General features: G+C 38.3%; 1 protein-coding gene across 1 annotated transcript in view; it reads right to left on the reverse strand.

The window, feature by feature from the left end:
• Nucleotides 1–425: 425 nt before the first annotated feature.
• Nucleotides 426–18,329, reverse strand: part of LOC142377500 (plexin-A2-like) — a 78,583-nt gene continuing 60,679 nt past the window's right edge. Inside the window, exons 19-32 of the mRNA XM_075461663.1 lie at nucleotides 17,233–17,376; nucleotides 15,772–16,006; nucleotides 14,260–14,402; nucleotides 13,224–13,492; nucleotides 11,631–11,697; nucleotides 11,182–11,328; nucleotides 9,682–9,841; nucleotides 8,874–8,977; nucleotides 7,308–7,404; nucleotides 6,438–6,637; nucleotides 6,109–6,278; nucleotides 4,841–5,053; nucleotides 4,000–4,150; nucleotides 426–2,665 (exon numbers count right to left, since the gene is read on the reverse strand). Coding sequence (XP_075317778.1) covers nucleotides 2,570–2,665; nucleotides 4,000–4,150; nucleotides 4,841–5,053; nucleotides 6,109–6,278; nucleotides 6,438–6,637; nucleotides 7,308–7,404; nucleotides 8,874–8,977; nucleotides 9,682–9,841; nucleotides 11,182–11,328; nucleotides 11,631–11,697; nucleotides 13,224–13,492; nucleotides 14,260–14,402; nucleotides 15,772–16,006; nucleotides 17,233–17,376 — 2,196 coding nt within the window. The 3' untranslated portion in view covers nucleotides 426–2,569. The remainder of the gene's footprint in view (nucleotides 2,666–3,999; nucleotides 4,151–4,840; nucleotides 5,054–6,108; nucleotides 6,279–6,437; nucleotides 6,638–7,307; nucleotides 7,405–8,873; nucleotides 8,978–9,681; nucleotides 9,842–11,181; nucleotides 11,329–11,630; nucleotides 11,698–13,223; nucleotides 13,493–14,259; nucleotides 14,403–15,771; nucleotides 16,007–17,232; nucleotides 17,377–18,329) is intronic.

An 18,329-nucleotide genomic window follows, 5' to 3' on the forward strand; every position in this document is an offset into this window, starting at 1 on the left:
CTTTCCCATGAAAACTCAATAAGAGTTTAACTATTACATTTACATGCTAATGGTCCACTAACATGGTCACAATAGATTATCTAGTTATGTGTGGCAGGATTTACCTTGGCTGTTAAATGACCTCACAGCTAACAGCAACAGCACTGTTTGTGTAGAAAATACACACTCAAAACTCAAGCGTTACAAGTATTACATGATACAATTATTTTGTGGACCATCAGATGGGTCTAATGGTAAGTTATACAATACAGCACTATAAATGTGGTTTGACTTGGAAACCTTGTCAAGACAAAAATAAAGGCAGTATATCATCAACCCAGGTCTTAGTTTAGTATGCACTCTAGCAGAGAGAAACCAAGCAGAAATCATTTTCATCAGCTGCGCATTTAATGTATAACAACAGTAAAAAGTGAATCTTTTGCTTGCAAAATAGGAGTGTTTTTATGTACAGTATTTATACAGTAATATATAGCTTAAAAAACATTACAGTTTAAACATCTGACAGTTATTGCACAACACATTTATAAATTATCGTCGTCAAACCACACATGAAACATGAATTCTGTCTTATTTCTGTCTTATTTCAACATTTAACAGGAAATGTATTCATTACTTTATTTTGTTATTTTAGATTAACATGAATTAAGGTCCTGCGGTGTGTATAATAACTCCGCTAATACTTAAATGGTAAAATCAGCAGCGCTACCAAAGATTTTGATAGTCATGGTGAGTTTAAATGGAGCGATGAAATGTCCTGAAGCACAAAAAGGCATTCATCTTTGATCACTGCAATGGTTGAAAATCAAACTAAACCCTGAATCAGTGATGCCCAGACTGATTTTTTTTTTCTTCTTCAATGATAATTATTTGAAAGTTCAGACATGGCACTATAACTACAGCAGCAAGGAGACAACAAGCAGCCAGGTAAAATGTACACTGGAATACAAAATAAAAACTTGTGAATTATTTGTTGAAACACAAGAACAGTCAGGATTTAAAGCGACGATAGCGCTGTGAAGCTACAAACAGACTTTACAAGGACCAACAGCTGATCCAGACACATATATTAGTAATCAAATACCCATTTTGTTTACAAAATATAAGAAACACCTGAATTACACTAAGCTACAGTTCCTCTCACATCTCAGGGTCTCCAGGGAAGTAGAAATCCTTCAGCTTTTTACCCACGTTTAATTTCCTGGTCTTGCTCATAGTAGATATATTGGGAAAATCAATAAGGCATCAAGGCCTTCATCGAACTTTATCTGTCAAGATTACTTCTCAGGAGCTGCAGGTGTTCTTAATATCTCGTACACTGGGTGGATTTCAAGTATTAAGCTCAATGTAAACAATAACCAATAATACAGGGAGGGTAGGGAAGTGGTGCTGAGGGCCAGGGATAGACTAATCTGATCCACAATCACGCTTAGAACATCATTTATCATGCTTTCTGCTACAGTTCAATTTGGTTTCCACTTATCTTTGAATGGGTGAATTAGTGGTCTATAGATCATCACTGTAAAAATTTCCTATCTCAAATGAGATCTCCTCCGTACAATGGCATGTTTTATTAATAGCCTCTACACGAGCATTTAACATGAACGAACCACAAGATATATTATATTTGGCACTAAAAGCCAGGGAGTGGGCCCAAAATATCTCTCCATATATTTAAAACTGGATGGTTGAGATGCGTTTGTGTTGGATTATTAAACAGTTAGATCCTCACCTCGTCAACGACAGACTTCACTGCTTTCAAAAACCTAGTAGTGCCAACAATCATCGCTGAACAAAGCATAACACTGTGAGCCTATAAAAGCCCAGAGGAAAGGCTTCCCACACAAAGTCAGACATCGCTGCCCTGAATAGCTACAAATGGGGATGTCACTCAAAGCCGGTGATATGTAGTGCGAATAAGTGTCCTTCATGTTTGACATATAAAAAGTACTTTGAGTCTTGTCTCGCCAGATGTGCTGTCCCATTAAATTGGCCCCTGTCTTTGTTGAGCTCCTCCAGTGACTTTTCACGTTGAGGCATTCTTTATTAAGAGTCGTTCTCTTCAGAGCTCCAGCCATGCCACACACACACTTAGTATAAACACCAACTACAAAGACAAACCATTACCCAGCGGATTGGAATTGGTGGTAAATTCAGCAGCCGTGATGGCCTAAATCCTCTGTCTTTCCCTCTCTTTCGGTCGGAGTGTTTTAGAAGTTGGATGTTTGCCTGTTGGAGATTTCTTCCAAAAAAATCGGTGACATTGGTTTCTAAAGTCTTGCTTTGGGATGCTTTGCTGTTTGATGTGTGCTGTGGTTTGTGTATGTACATTTGCATTCATGTAGTAATGCATGTGTGTGTTGTCACTTTGTTTACACGGTAGGTCCATTAAATGTGCAGTCTCTCCGAGTATACTGTATCAACATATGTGATTATCTGCAACTGTGTATGTCCACACATGCTCATATCTGTGTGTTATGTCCAAATATGAGTACCATGTGTACATGTTTCTAACTTTGTGATATGTGTGTCTTTATGTGTGTATGAGTAGGTATTTTGGTTTGTGTATGTTTCAGCTCTCTGTAGACATGTTCAAGATGATCTGCTCCACTTTATACGCCAACTTCTGCTTCTGGGCTTGTTCATCTTGCTCCAGTGCATCAATAATCTGAAAGACAAGAACATATAGCACATACATGGACCGAACTATGAAAGCAAGGACTGAAGTTTGTCATCGGTCGACTGTGGGACTCATGCAGATTCACACACACTTTTCTTTTTTAGGCAAAATACCAGCAGCATCCATTTGTAATCAACTCTGATAAAATATTTTGTGCATTTTACGGCATTTAATTCCAGTTAAGTGTCCTAATTATTTCTACTAATTCATTTTAATGATCCATCACCAATTTCACTTAATAGGGCTCAATGCAAATGTGTAAAAATAATTTTAAAAAACTGTTGTGGCTGATTTTCGAACTGTTGGCTGAAGCAATTTGATGAAACAACTTTGGGCACTTGAAGTTTCAACTGATATTCTTGAGTATATCTGACAATAAGCCTTTGGATTATAGGGATTGGCTTATAGGGAAAAGTGGAGAGTCAGTAGTAAAATGACTAGTTTCTCCACATGTCCAAGTGCCCTTAGGCAAGATACTCAGCCCCACAATTCCCCATCATTGTATTCATTGGCATGTGAGTGTGTGTATGATGGAGAAATGCTCTCAATTGTACAGAAAAAAAACCTCATCAAGAGCAGATGCAGCATGTGTGTATGTCCCTTTCAGACATGGTGCAACGTTCGTGCGTGTTTTATACGATGCCATTTCTTTCAAGATACATGACCAATGGCAATTTTAATGAACAGTTAAAATTCTGTCAAGTTTTTTAGAAAACATTTCAAACATTACTTTTTAACAGAGCCTTAGTTTTAATGGGCTAAACTTGTTTTTAATTGAACAACGAGCTGTATAACCTTTGTAAAGACTCACAGCTTCTTATAAATTTGTTATGGCGAACCTGCATTTCTACAGCCCCTCCTATACACAGAGCAACAATAGAATGTCTGAAGAGTTGTGTATGACTAATTGAAGTCCTGCAATCAGCCTCCATCAACTCCTGAGGGAAATATCTGGCTCTTGAGCTGCTAAATGATTTAGCTTCAGCTGGTGCAGCTTTTCACTAAATCTGGGGCCTCCTGTGGTTGGAAAAGAAGTTATGAGAGCAAAATGAGTTAATCAAAACAGTAAAGTTGTGGTTTGTTAGCAAAAAATTAAATTAAATTAAATTGAAAAAAAAAAATAAAAATTTGTGGTGAACTAGAGTTGGGTGATAACTGTCTGTGATCTCATCAGAGCAAGCAAAACAGAGTGATCCATTGCTTAGATACAAATACGAGTCTCCGGTATTTAAAATCAGTGGACGGTAACCTCAGTATGCAAACTATACCAGAAGAACATTTGAAATACATTTCAATGTTGCGGTGTGTTGACTGAGCCTCACCTCTTGGCTGTACTTGCTGACGTAAGCGTAGATCTCATGAAGGGCACTGAGCACATTGAACTCACTGGAGTGAAGGCGGGCCTGTTCAGCCAGATAGGCATTCATATCCTGATCACTGATGGCAGGTAGGCGGTTGATGTCAGCGTAGTACCTGAGACGACACACATGCACACATGCATTGTCAGTGGCACAGTCATGCATGCAGAGCTTTTCTCTTCAGTCAGATTTAGTCTATTGTTATGAAAATTCAAAGAAAAGTCACTGATAATCGTTTTGAAATTAAATTACATACTGAATGTGACTTTTGAGGGCAGTCCTATTCAAACCCTCAAAAATGACTGAAAGGCATAGATGCACTCTGTTAAACTTAATCAAATAAAGTAGACTAAGCACTAAAGACATTTCCTTTATCGTGTTTGATTTTGAGATAGAAGTACAAAAGATATATTAAGTAATATGAACTTAGTGTGAACTTAGTTCAGAATTTCAAATGGTGATCTATGAACTAAAACTAAATCAGGTTTATTCTGTGTGAACAGAACTTTGACCTGGTTCTGAGTGAATAACAAATCTGGTAATTGTGACAAAACCTGGTAATGCTGGTGAAACAAAGTACACAAAACCAACCGGTACTCTGCCATAGTAGTATAACTAAACAGCTATCAAGGTTTCCAAATATTTCAACCACTCAGAAATAAGGTGCATACACAGACAGTTCTCCTTAAATCCAGAATTGTGCAGTGGAATACTCTATAAGCTCTACAATCAGTGCTTATTGCAACACTTGCATACAAGCCCACATTTGTCTTGTGTGTGCACACACTCAACCTCACATACTCACCGTTCTACCCAGCTTTTGTAATGCGGGATGTCCTTGGCATATAGCAGTTTGGTGGACGGTGAGTCTTTGCCCAAACGATGTTCAGATGTTGAACAAGAGTCCATAAAAGTTTGTGCCACCACAGACAGACAGGCATCTGTGATGCTGCTTTTGTGAATGTCAAATACAAACTGGGGATTCTTGATTACATTTACCCAGAAGCGTAGTGGGAGGCTAAAAAATATGAAGAGAGAAACAGAGAAGGAAATCAAAAGAAAGTTTCAGGTAATGCATGACTTTACAAGTACAAAATGCTCTTGATGACTTTTATGTTTGACTTTGGTTATGAAAACAAGATGATTTGAAAATTAAATATTGTATGCTTACTAAACATATTCAAACAGCAGCATAAAATTGCTAAAACTGTAAGAAACACTGACGCTTAAGCTAAATATAGTGAAGCCTTCTACATGTAGCACCTCAAAAATAACGTTACCAGTAAGACTAATCAAATAGATCAAGTATGTGCAAAATTAGAGTTTAAAAAGTTCTTCTAAAGGACAGTGTTAAATGTGAACTATAAGTGTTGCTTCAGTATGTTGAGATTCAGGAACTACCTGAAAACTAACTGTACTGTGAACAAAACCTGCTGGTAATGGATGTCAATTCAATTTTGGAAAAACTGGACTCTGATGTTAAAGAGAGGCTGAATTTGACACCAATACAAGATGAATATTGAATTGTGTTTGGAGATAAAATTTGGGTAAAAGCCAGCTTTCAGCCGAGGGGAAATGTTGAAATTTGGTCACTTAACACCGAGTCTTAAAAGCAACAGAACATGAGCATGTAAAGATGTGCATAATGATAATTTCCTATGGTTGGGCCATTTTATTTTGATGTTTAAGAGATGTTGACTTTTGGTCATCATATATTTCAAATAACATTTGTTGTTGTCCAGAAGAATATAATTAGAGAACTTTGGAAAACACAGTTTGGACTTAACTAGCATCTTTAAACCAAGAAAATATCAGTTCCATGACGGGAGCAGTCAGTTTTCTATATCAAAGTTGAAGCTAGTATCAGACTATCTTAACACTAGATCTTAGCCAACCAACATCACAACCTGCATTTAACTAAATATCACCATGTGTGGCCAGGTTGGAAGATTGCATTGATTTGACTATTCTCATAGTGGAGTAAAACATTAAGACCAAGTGAAAAATAAGTGAAAAACTGCATGTTTAAAAGTTTATTTTCTCAGCATAAATATAAAGACAATTTTTTCTCACCAGTTGCTCTTCCACGTGTGGCGAACGTCCATGTCATTGATGCCATGTTTATCAGCTTGCTCATCGAGGAAGTCAAACATGTATTTGATGGCAAGTGGCAGAGCAGTGCCCCGACACACAGTGCTGAACAAAGTCTCAAACAGGTCGTCCACAAACTTCTGCAGTGTGCCCTGTCGAATAGAAACAAGAGTGTTTCCGCTTCTAGTGCCTCGTAGGTCTTATGACAAGGACACGGTGTCAAAATGTACACTTAAATCTGTAGAACAATCAGACGCTCATTTCAATAATCTGAGCGCAGTTACTGGAATAAACTGTGTATTATGTGGCACCTTAGTGGCTAGTAGCCTCGTCAGGTAGATCTCGGACACCATCTTGCTGCCACGCTCGCCCTCTTTCTGGTCCCCATGATCGTGGTTCTTGACTAAGTGCCAAACTTTGACGCCACTTTCCAGGTCAGGGGTCAGCATGGGCACACGGGAGTGGGGGCTGTCAGGGCTGGTAGGGGTGGAGCGGAAGGGTACATCCATGCCTAGGTTGTTAAATATGATATATTTAAAATAGAACGCTCCAAAATGTTTGAAATGTAGTTTGTATGGGTTTGAGATTATTATCCAAAAACAAACTAAAATGAAAGGAAAGTAACAATTGTTTCTCACATCAGAATATGAGGTCTTCTGTATAATCTGCAGTTTAGCACTTAAGATGTCTACATTTAGTCTGCATACTCCTGTCATTTTTTCATTGCTTGTCATAGTAATGATATAGACATATATGTATTCTATAGACATTCTTTCTAGCTGAGCTCTGGTCATCACTCCCTGCCACTGTACATGTGTCATGGCATAAGTGTGTTGAGCTTTTAAAAAAACTTTATTCAAAATGTAATGCCAAAAAACAGCATGAGCTGCAGTCTCTAAAATGTCACTTTACATTTTAGATCAAACTAAGATTTGAACAAATCTAACAAATAATAATAAAACATAATAAGTTGAATACTTTCTATCCGACCCTACACTTGGATTAAGCGGGTATAGAAAATGGATGGATGGACTTTCTATCCTTAATATCTTAATCTATTTGTTTCATGTGCTACGGAACAGTGTGAATTATTGTGGTTTACAAATGATAGGTGACGGTAGGAACCTCCTGTGAGCCGGATGAATATTAATAAGGATTTGTATTTATCAAACAGCACTGACCGTATCTGCTGATACTGCGTGGGAAGCTGGCCGAGGAAGGAATGATGAAAGAAGACATCTGTTTGGGCACCAAGGCCACCACACAGCGTTCAGACACCTGAGAGAAAAAGGTAGAACCTCGTGAATTTCTGGTCAAATCAAAACTAGCAGGAATTTCAAATAGTGTTTGAGATAAAAAAAAAAGAAAAAAAGCAAGGATCCGAAACCAAAGATTAAACATAGAATACATATTACAGTTAACCAAAAAAAAATGAAACCATTAAACTTAAATTACCATATTAAACAGTAAAATATAAAGTAAACTTAGAAGATACTGTATTATCACATAAGTATTATCAAGCTGGGTGAGGAACACAGAAAATTTCAATATAACTACATAAACAAATGTTCTGTCTAAACTTAAAGTAAACCCCTTAATGCATGAGTTAGGCTGACTAAAACTCAAATTGTCTTGCTGAGATGCACCCCTGATATCTTAAGTGTTTTGTATCTTACAACTACCTCTTGTGAAAAGTCTATTCAACAGACTCCTGAAAGATTACCGTTTCAATGGCAAAGCACAGACCTGTTCTAAGGGTTGGACTATGTTGTAGCTGTGTTTGACAAACAAGTCCTGGTCACCCAAAGCATGGGCAGAATTCCCCATACTATTCTGCATAAGCCGGAAAATATAGCTAATACCAAATCCAGCTTAACAGCAAACACTGCCACACCTGGCATACAGATTAAAAATGAAAGAACAACACTGTTTATCTCCTTCACAGATAAGAAAGAGTGCATCCCTCTTCTGTCAAAACACACTGTTGCTGCAGAAAATGCAGATTTGATTTGTCTATATTTTGAGAAATTGTTTGCTGAAATTGTTGTCTGTGAAAAAGCCCAAAGCTGATAGTCAGGACAAACATTTGACAGACAAAGGAACAGAATGACTCATCTGAAGTCAGTGACCTGTATATTGGCTTTTAAGAGCTAGAAGGAAAAGATGTTGAAGAGGAGACAAGAGCACAAGTCCATGTTCGGTTGACTAAGTTTGCATGTGACCATGAGGTTCAAAAACTGTTGACAGGGTTGAGGTGAGCGGTATGAATATGGATGAGTAATGCTTCGTCCTTCATCAGTAATTTTTGTGTTGTCTTTGAGCAACTGAATTGTCACAGGTTTTAAAAACAGGTTGAAAAAGATGAAGGCTTTGCTGATGCCGTAATTTCACAAGCTCAGAGTTAACTAGATCTGAAATAATTAGTCAATTAATAATTAGAATAATGAATTCTTTGTATTAGTCTCTTTTTTAACTAAAATATCAAGCATTTACTAGCCGTAAATTCTAACATTTGACTATTTCTTTACTTTTTCTTTTTGGATCATTGTTAAGGATCTTGTGCCATCAGCTAAACAGAGAAGGCAGTTTGAGTTTGACACCCTAAAATATTGCTCATTTTGATGGGCAATGTTCATCATTTTACTGGTGAGTGAACTGAATGATTTGTCCAAAAAAATTAAAAGCAGATTTTACTTATCATGAAAATAGTTAGTTAGTAGTAAGTAATAGTAACTGTATTCTCTTACCTGGTAGTGCATGAGTGTGTTGAGTCTCTTCCAGTCGCCTTCTATCTTTGTTGTGATGTCCTCATCCTGCAGGACCACTCGAGCTGTTCTGCCCTGTCGCCACTCTAGAAATATAGTCGTTGTAAATAAGTGACACTTTGCATAATGTTTTTATCTCTAGTGCCCGACACATATTTTCTTAGGTTTGATGTGATTCTTTTTTTTTTATTTGCACTACAGGTGAGGTTATCTTTGTGTATTATGTTTATCCTTTAAAATGATGCAAGTTGTCAAGTGTAGCAGCCAAGATGTCACAAAGACTGCTTCTGATTCTGTGAGCAAAATACAAATGACACAGTGTCTTTGCTTAAGCTGCCCAACGCGACGAAACATTTCCTCTCTAAATCCCTAACCTGTGAAAGCCCCTGAAGGTGTAAAACTACAAGCCCAAAACAGTATCAGCCACCACCAACAAGGTGTTTTATTTGCTCCCTTTGAAGGCACATGTCAGCTGGATTTGTGCCACGTCATTCAGTGTTGGATGACATGTGGTGGGTGTAAGCCTATGTGTAGGTGTGCTGTCTGAAAGGTTTTATGTCAGTGTTGGAGTGTTGCTCTGATTGGAGCGGCAATCAGGTACTGGGAGGGGATAGAAACTTGTTGTGTAGCTCTTTGCTGATGTCAGACATCTTTGACTGCGACAACTCCCTCTCTTTCCCATCTGGATTATTCCATCCAGTTATGTGCCATAGCTGAATTGTATTCTTTTTTTAAATCTCAGAATGCATAAGGCAGTTGCTATTATGAAATAAATCTTTCACACCCTCACCTAGGTCCATATCCGTAGCTCGTGGTCGCTGTGAGCAAGGCATGTTCTTGTACACTGCATCAAGGATCTTCTCCTTTACTTGGGTAATGGTGTCACAGTTGAGCACCTTGACAGGAATTTCTGGGCTGTTCTCATTGTCGGGGTTCACACAGCTCAGCGTCTGGAGATCCAGGACAGAAAGGAGATGGTCGTGGAAAAAAGACAGATAGTCAGAGAAAGGTGCTGCTTTGGAGGGCCTTTCATTACCTGCTCCCCACCAAACTGTCCTGGTGGAAAGCATCTTGGCTTGAAATGTAATTTCACACCTCCAGGATGTGACTGTGCAGCTCTAGCAGGAGTATTAAACAAGTAATGAGACACAGCCTCTCACACTCTCCGACATGGCGATCAGAGAGGTGTCATCCTGTCGCTGGCTGGCTCTGCTCTGTAGCTGAAGCTGGAGGGGTAACTTATTCTGATGGGCTGCCAGAGGAACCCAACCAGCTTAACGTTAATAGAAATGTAAAGGATGAAGTTGTGTTAGACCATTGGCCCCATCACATGAATGTACTGATTAGCATACACTAAATTTAATTTTAAGACTCTGTATTTTTTTAATTTTATTTAATAGTTTGAATGTATAAATATATGTGTCTGCATTTTTTTTCCTTCACTTACTTGGCTAGTCAGACTTGGTCACATAGAAATGGATTAAACCTGATTGCTATACTCCTACAGTTAGTGTCTGTGTTGTGTTTGAGGGACATTCTGCTTCTACTGTCATTGTTGAATTTACGGTATTTGTCCCTAACTGCAAATCAACATATCAATGGATATTTTGGATTGATGTGGTAAGCAGTGCTCTCCACCATCATATTCAAAACACCAGATGAAGGAACATATCTTGGAAGAATGGTTTTCCATCCCAGAAACCCAGGAACAACCGTTCCAAAAGCAGATGGACTCACAACTCCGTACTACTAAGGCACTTAAATTGGGTTTTTTGTTTAATATGTCAGTTGTCTTTAATTGTGTGTTGGAAACTGCGCTTAAGTTGTGGCAGTATTTGCAACCGTGAGTATGGGGTTTGAAGGTGAGTGTATGAGTCTACTCCTGGTAGGGTAGGAGAAGAAACATGGTAGTTTACTACTTTTGCAAACCAACAGTGGGATTTAGAAAATACAAAAGTGTTTTAAATAGATCTCATAAACAGATAATTAAGTCAGGGTTACTTTTAGCTGAAATCAGTCCACTACAGGAACATTACTACGTTGTATTCCATTTTTCTTTTATTTAGGAAGCTTTGTTTGGATCTTGATTAGACCAAAACCTTGATATGTAAGATTATTTGTCCACAGATGAATCAAAAGTATCTAAATATTCAAAGTATTCCTAAATGCAACCAAACGTGGGGATTTGCCACAGTTCTGTGAATCTGTGAAGGCTCTTTACCAAGAGACCAAAAATTAATAAGAACAAAATTTTAGAATTTTTCCCCCTATGAATGCCTTTGTGACTCACCAGTGTCTTGTATTCAATCTGCTGGCGGATGAGTTTATCTTCACTGAGGGAATAGCGTGCCTCTCCTGTGATTGAGTCTATGGGCCCCTTCTCCATTTGCTGTTTGATGGCACAGAACAGCATGAAGAGAGGCTCGCCAGCACACTCCTTTGTTTTGGAAGGGAATTCAGGGATTAGATTGAAAGGTGAGAGAGAAAAAAGAGTAAGACACAGGAAAGAAGTTAAGGAAAGGAGACTCTGTAACTGGAGCATGACACATCAAACAAAACGGTGCTTTTATACCCCAAAACTGGAGATATGTTTGACCTCACAGGTAAACATTATCCCTCCATGTGCATAACACACGTCAATATTAGGCATCTAAAATTGCAGCTACAACACAGGCATACACAGCAGTCTATTTAAAAATCAATGCAAATCATTTTAAGGTGCAAAAGGCTTAATTTTACCTTGAGAAATTTGTGGAGCAAGAAGGCAAACCAATTTGTCAGCATCTTCTCTGCCACCGACTCTGTTCTGCAAGTCAAGAAAGAAAGCACACTCCTTTATTATCACGAGACATCCCACAGAGAGCCAGAGTGCACTGACTATTTTTTATCATATTACACTTACATGAACCGTTGTAAGTTCTTATAAGTTCTAACAGTTTGAAACCAAAACATGTGACATAGACAGATTACAAGATGTAGTATTTTCACTCAGCTCCTTGGTTCAAAGGATATGCAGTTGACAATATGAAAAGGTAAGTGCTGCTAGTGCAGAATATTTTTGGGTCATTATATAATTGTGCAGACAAAACTTGGCCTCTTCAGGTCTCTTGCTTTGTTCCCTCTTAGCATTGTCTGTGCTTAGCCACTTTATGTTTTCCTGTGTGTACAATGTCTGAATATACTATACAAAATAGGGGATAAGCTCCCTCAAATCTAAACCTGATCCAAAGTCTGCAGTATTATAGACCTGCTCTTTTTCTCCATAATCTTCTGTCTCTTTTCACTCCTTTTGAGCCTTACCTGCATTTCAACCTGAACCTGTACTGACTGTTGAAGGGATCCTATTAAACCTTTGAATGTTTCTGAAAGAGTAGGATGTTTGGGTTAACAAGTTACTGTTGTACCGGCTGCCATGTGAACTCATGCTTAGATTTAATGAGTGTACTTCATATCGGAAAAAGAAGAAATATGAAGCATTCAGCGGGCTGGTCTCAGCACTGGAAAAACAATTGGCAGATAACCAGAGGTGGAGGAAAGAGGGGAAAGAGGCAAGGGAAAGGAGGAGAGGAGAGGAAAGGTGACGGGTGAAGAAACGTGAGCTACAGCTGAATGTTTCATGAGGGGCACACAGAAGATAAGTCAGACTGACAACAACTCTGCTGCCGCTGCACTCACTCTTACCCATTAGGTTCTCTTCCTCTGCCAGTCCCTCCCACTCTCTATCACTTTTAACACTCCTGTCTTTCACCTGTCTGCTCAGTCACCCTGTTCCTCTGACTCGAAACCAATGTTTCAAGTGGCTGCACAAAACAAAGCTGAACAGAGATGGGCTTTCCTTCACTGGCCTAGTTACTTAGCCATCAGAAGTGTGGTAACTGGGCTGGAAAGAACAAAGCACTGAGGAATTAATCTATGCGAAAAGATAAGCAGAGCAGATCAGAACTGGTAGTTTGTGGTAAAAATGCTCCCTAGTTTAAATTCCTGCACCCCTGTGGAAAACGTGTGCAGTTTTGCAAAGGAAACAAAGACAACGTTTGAGATATATACATGCCCTTTCCTAAAAACTGAACAACATCAGAAGGTTTTTCTAGTGAGTTTTGACCAGGACACACTTTGTTCCAGACGAGCCTGTGGTTCTACATGGCTACATTAAATCTCACTTTACATTGATAAACCATGCTATGAAATGTTGATTTATTTATTTTTTTAAATGAGAACAAATTAATACGCACTCTCCAAAACAGCAAACATAATAACAATATGTAAAGAAAAATAACTTCAATAGTTAGCTGAAAGCAGTAATTCAAATATACATTTGGCAGTCATTTATACCTGCGGAGCAGTAGTTTGGGATGGTTCTTGCTCTCCAGGTTACGTTCTATAAGGTCTGAGAGCAGGTGTTTGAGGATGTCTGTGGCATACTCCAGTCGCCCTTGCAGAGCGGTCATGATGAGTGAAGCGACATAGCCACGATCACGCATGGAAAACGAGCGCTGCAGCTCCAGTGTACGGATGAATGTCAGCAGGAAAACCTTGTTATTCACCAGCTGAGCAAACTGCTTTAAGGCTTTCTCCACATTCGCCTGTCCACTCCCCGGCACCTGCACGTATCATGCGTTTTTTCACACACACACACACACACACACACAAAGATACACACGTTTATTAGATAGTACTTGCTCAAGGATGAGTCATGACAGATTAATGCATCATGAAAACAACACAAAAATTCTCACACACCACCTCAAAGAGCAAATTGCTAAACAGATCAACTGTTTCATACTGGAGGCAGCTGAACCTGCACAGGTCCTGACTCATCTCTCCGCACCATGAAAATATGGGTATTTTTTTCTTAGAAAATCGAAAAATGATTAATTATTCACAAATGAAGGGTCTTTAATGAAAAGGTGGTGCAATCAGAGTTTTTCAGAGATCTTTGAAACTGAATGTGATTTTTAGCATAATAACAGTTGATTAGACCAACCAATTTTGACCTTGAATAAGTCTTTCAACAAACAATGAAGTGCAAGGTGGTCTTTTCATCAGTTTTATTTAAAGCGTTTCAAAATGAAATCTCTGAAACTAGGACAACAAAAACAGACAAAATCTCCTGGCAGAGAAGAATCATTTTTCATAACATGGAAGCAAACCTCCAACATGTCTTCTCACACATTCTACAGCTGGTGTGGCGACCATCAAACAAACTAACCCAAAACTACTGTCAATAGAATATAATTTGCTCACACTGCTCTGTTCGGCAGCAGTTTGAAAGCCCTTGCCAAAAAGCCAATATCATTTTAGTTTGAATTGTACTGAAGGTTTGAGGTCTAGATATTGAAACTACATGTCTGCTTCAAAGGCTCCTCACCTCCAGCTCTCTGAGCACAGGGTGGTCATCAATGCCAGGAAAAAGAACTCTCATGGAATAAGTGCGATAGTCCAAGAAGGGGATGCCAGCTCTGTCCAGATCACTGGTTAACTCGTTGATGTCAGTCTGTAATTCTGCAAAAGCTGCACATGAAAGAAGGGGTTACATATTCCTCTACACTCCATGGCTCAGATTTATTATTACTTCGTGCTTTGTGCTGAAATGAGGGGACACTGAGGGGACACTGATTTTTGCGCCTTGCATTGTTGTACATCTATTTGTGGGAGTTTCTCTTTCACATTGCAGAAGTCAGGAAGGGTATTATTTAAATGAATCACAGAGAGACGGATTTACTAAGTGTTGAACTATGCAATTCACTGCCAATTGTGCCAATAATTACAACTGAACAAAGTACGTCTTAAACCTTTTGTATTTGATGTGATTCGCTGTGATTGTTGCTGCAAGGACGCACAGGTGTTGCACAAAGCTGGCGGGAAGAGGGAGTGTGTGAAAGAAGAGACTCTCCATTTCTGTAAGTTTATTTGGTGTGTCCAGCAAAGACATTGTCAGAACATTACTCTTTGAAAGGAGGAAATCTGAAATGACTAGAAATCTTTTGCTTAGAGAACCCATATCCACTGCCACAAAACTTTTAACAGATTTTCATTTTCTTGTCTTTGTTTTAATCCTGCTTGTGTTGATTTAATTGCCAAACCCTAACTTGTGTAGCTAGGACATCACTGTCCACATATTTACCTGCATTGTCCCAGAATGCAGGGTAATATAATTAAAAAATGGCGAAAAGGCTGTGCAAACCAGCAGCTTTATATTATTTATTTTCAGCTTTATTTTCAGGAATATTACCTGTTTACGTGTATCCCAGGGGTAAACAGTATGCTGCAGTCACAGCTGGCTATTAGCTAAATCTGTGTGCTATTTGACAAATTTGAATGTACTTCAACCTTAAGATTAAACACTTATGAATCATCATAAATATTTTAATTGAACAGGTAATTAGGTCAATGCTTAAATAACAGTAACATGGCAATGTAACATAGTTAAGTTTGAAGAGGAGTGGGAAACACCTAATCTTTGGGTAAAAGGTCAAAAATAATAATTATTATTATTGTAACTTTTTACTATTTTCCACTTTTGAAACTTTTTTATTTATGGTATGTCATATTGCACTTCTGCAAACATATTTTCTATTAATCATACGAAGTGGAACTTAAAATCTCTATGTCATTTGGTAATATTCTTTAATAAGATTGCAAAAGTAAATGTATTTTACCGCTGTAAAATGACATAAAAAACACTTCTGCCAGTCTTTCAATCAACCCAAAATATGGTAACTTGTCATTAAAATAAATCAGTTTGTAAACAAACTTGTCGCTCTCACAGTAGCTCTCAACAGATGGTGCTATAATGCAGTCGCACATCAAATGTTATCTTGGGAATGGGAGATTTAATGAGCAGAGTTTGTAAGGGTTTCATGTCTCAGATCATACTCACCCTCTTTACACTCAAGAGCCACTCTGGACTCCAGATTGTCCATTTGCATCTGGAGACGCTTCAGAGTGAGGTCGTTCTCATGTGACTTCCGTCTGTAGGCCAGTAGGACAATAATGACGATTATGAGGAGCAGCCCTCCTCCAGCTGTGATACTGAAGATGGCAGGGAGGGTGAGCAGGCTGTCCGACCGGATGTGAACTTCTCCTGGAGAGATATGAAGTCCTCCTACATGGACCTGGGTTTTGATGGTAAAAGCATATTCAAATGATTTCAAAGCGTTGTTAAAATCTTTAAAGAGTAACAAACCAGAAAATGGGGAAGAAAATCTAATGAAATGGTTTTCAATGAATTAAGAAAACATTGTTGCTGAAGAGTAAAATCTGTATTTTATAGTATAGTATAGTATAATATAGTATATAATACTATATAATATAGTATATATATATGGTCTTTGCACTGGCTGCCTGTCCATCAGAAGATAGACTTTAAAGTTCTGATGCTGGTCTATAAAGCTCTGAATGGTCTAGGACCAAAATACATCAGTGACCTCCTGACCCAGTATGAACCTTCCAGACCCCTCAGGTCATCTGGATCCGGTCTTCTATCAGTTCCCAGAGTCAGAACCAGACATGGAGAAGCTGCATTCAGCTTCTATGCTCCACATGTCTGGAACAAACTCCCAGAAAGCCGCAGATCAGCTGAAACACTCAGTGTATTTAAGTCCAGGCTGAGACACACCTATTTTCAGCTGCATTTGAATAAAGCTCCAAATCAAAACTTAATCATATATTAACTACTGATTTTATCTGTTGTTCTTATATCTTTCTTTTTTGTTTAATATTTAAATCATGCTTTTTATGTCTACTGTTTTAATGTATCTGTAAAGCACTTTGAATCACCTTGTTGTTGAATTGTGCTATACAAATAAACTTGCCTTGCTATAGTATAGTATAATATAGTATAGTATAGTAAAGTACAGTATAGTATAGTATAGTATAGTATAGTATAGTATAGTATAGTATAGTATAATATAATAAAGTATAGTTTATTTATATAGCACCTTTCACAGACAAATGTCCCAAAGGGCTTTTCAAAAAGTGACCCCATAAAATACATAAATAAAAAAATAAATAAAACAGCAACTACAAGGGACGTAAAAGGTAACTTTTCTCTGAATATAACAATGTCTGGGTACACAAGCTTCTTTCTTTTTTTCTGCTGTTTTGTCATTATTTGCCTGTCAATAATTCTAGAGGACAGTGTCCTATAATGGGGAACCTACCGGACCATGAGTGACATACAATGACAGAAAGCCAGAGACTAACTGAAAGGCTGTCGGTGACCCACAAACACAGTGACGTAGAGACAAACACTGACCTACAGAGAGCGACCCACATTCATGCACACAGATAGTCAGACTCACAGCAAGAGTGGACATATAAGAGTAGTGCTGAGACTGACCAGGACTTTATGCTGCCCTGTGAGGTTTGGTGGCTCACAGAGTAACTGAGTGTCAGACACAGTAAGAGAACAGGGCGTATCTCCTATCAGCACAGTGTAATTGAGTCTGGCTCCCCCAGATGCAGATGGCACAAGGTTGCGTCCCTGCAACACAGAGAAGGAAAAAAACAACAACACAGAATTGAAAATATATCAAACATTTCAAATTTTAAAGAACTTTGGGTTTGGTTTGCAGATTCTAATAAGCAAAAGTCTGGTTTAAGACAGATAAAGATTCCTACGGACGAACGAGTAAGGATTTAAATGCAATGTGAAATTCAGTCTGAAACTTTCATGTGTTTCCACAAGGTTTCGTTTTTTTGTAATTTCTTGCTGATCAAAGGTGTAGCGTTTTAATTGAAATAAATTGCCAAAATGGAAGTCTGAGGCATTAGTGAAATTTCTGTAATAAAATGAAAAAAGCAGCAGCCAGTTTCTGTGCTGCAAAGTACATTGTCAGAGAGTAAGAATTGTGCAGGAAAGCTTCTAAATAATTTCCAAGCTCACTTCAAGACTCAAACCAATATTTCATGCTGTTACTTCATGGCAAAAGATTGGAGTTCCTTGCACTGGCACATGGTGTATACAGAGCAAGTCGGGTGGAAAATCACTGCAAAAAGTAGGAGTGTTATCGTTTTTGTGACAGGAAGCATTTGATCAGCTGTCATATGTAGTTCTTTCAGAGCAACACTGGACACAGAAAGAGCCAGCTGTTATGCACATGATGGTCTCTTTTGTTTGAAATATTTATCATATGGGAATGGTGTGTGTGGCAACACAGATGGAATCAGACTTTTTGATCATTGCAGGGACACTGGGTGAGTACAGTGAAACAGTGAAAACAGGTTACAAATGGAATTACACAAAATTATGTGTATTTAGGATTAAATAAATGATCGAGAAAGTTATTGATAATGTCGTTGTTTGAGATCTTCCCTCTATAAACTGATTTTTTGTGGGAACTGGTTACTATACCAGCTGCAGCTCAGATCTGCTTTAACCAGTTATAATCTAAGGGTTTGTTCAAATTAAGCCTTCTCAATCATGAGGATTTTCTG

Source organism: Odontesthes bonariensis, chromosome 3 (assembly GCF_027942865.1).
Source record: "Odontesthes bonariensis isolate fOdoBon6 chromosome 3, fOdoBon6.hap1, whole genome shotgun sequence".
In the NCBI taxonomy this organism is placed as follows: domain Eukaryota; kingdom Metazoa; phylum Chordata; class Actinopteri; order Atheriniformes; family Atherinopsidae; genus Odontesthes; species Odontesthes bonariensis.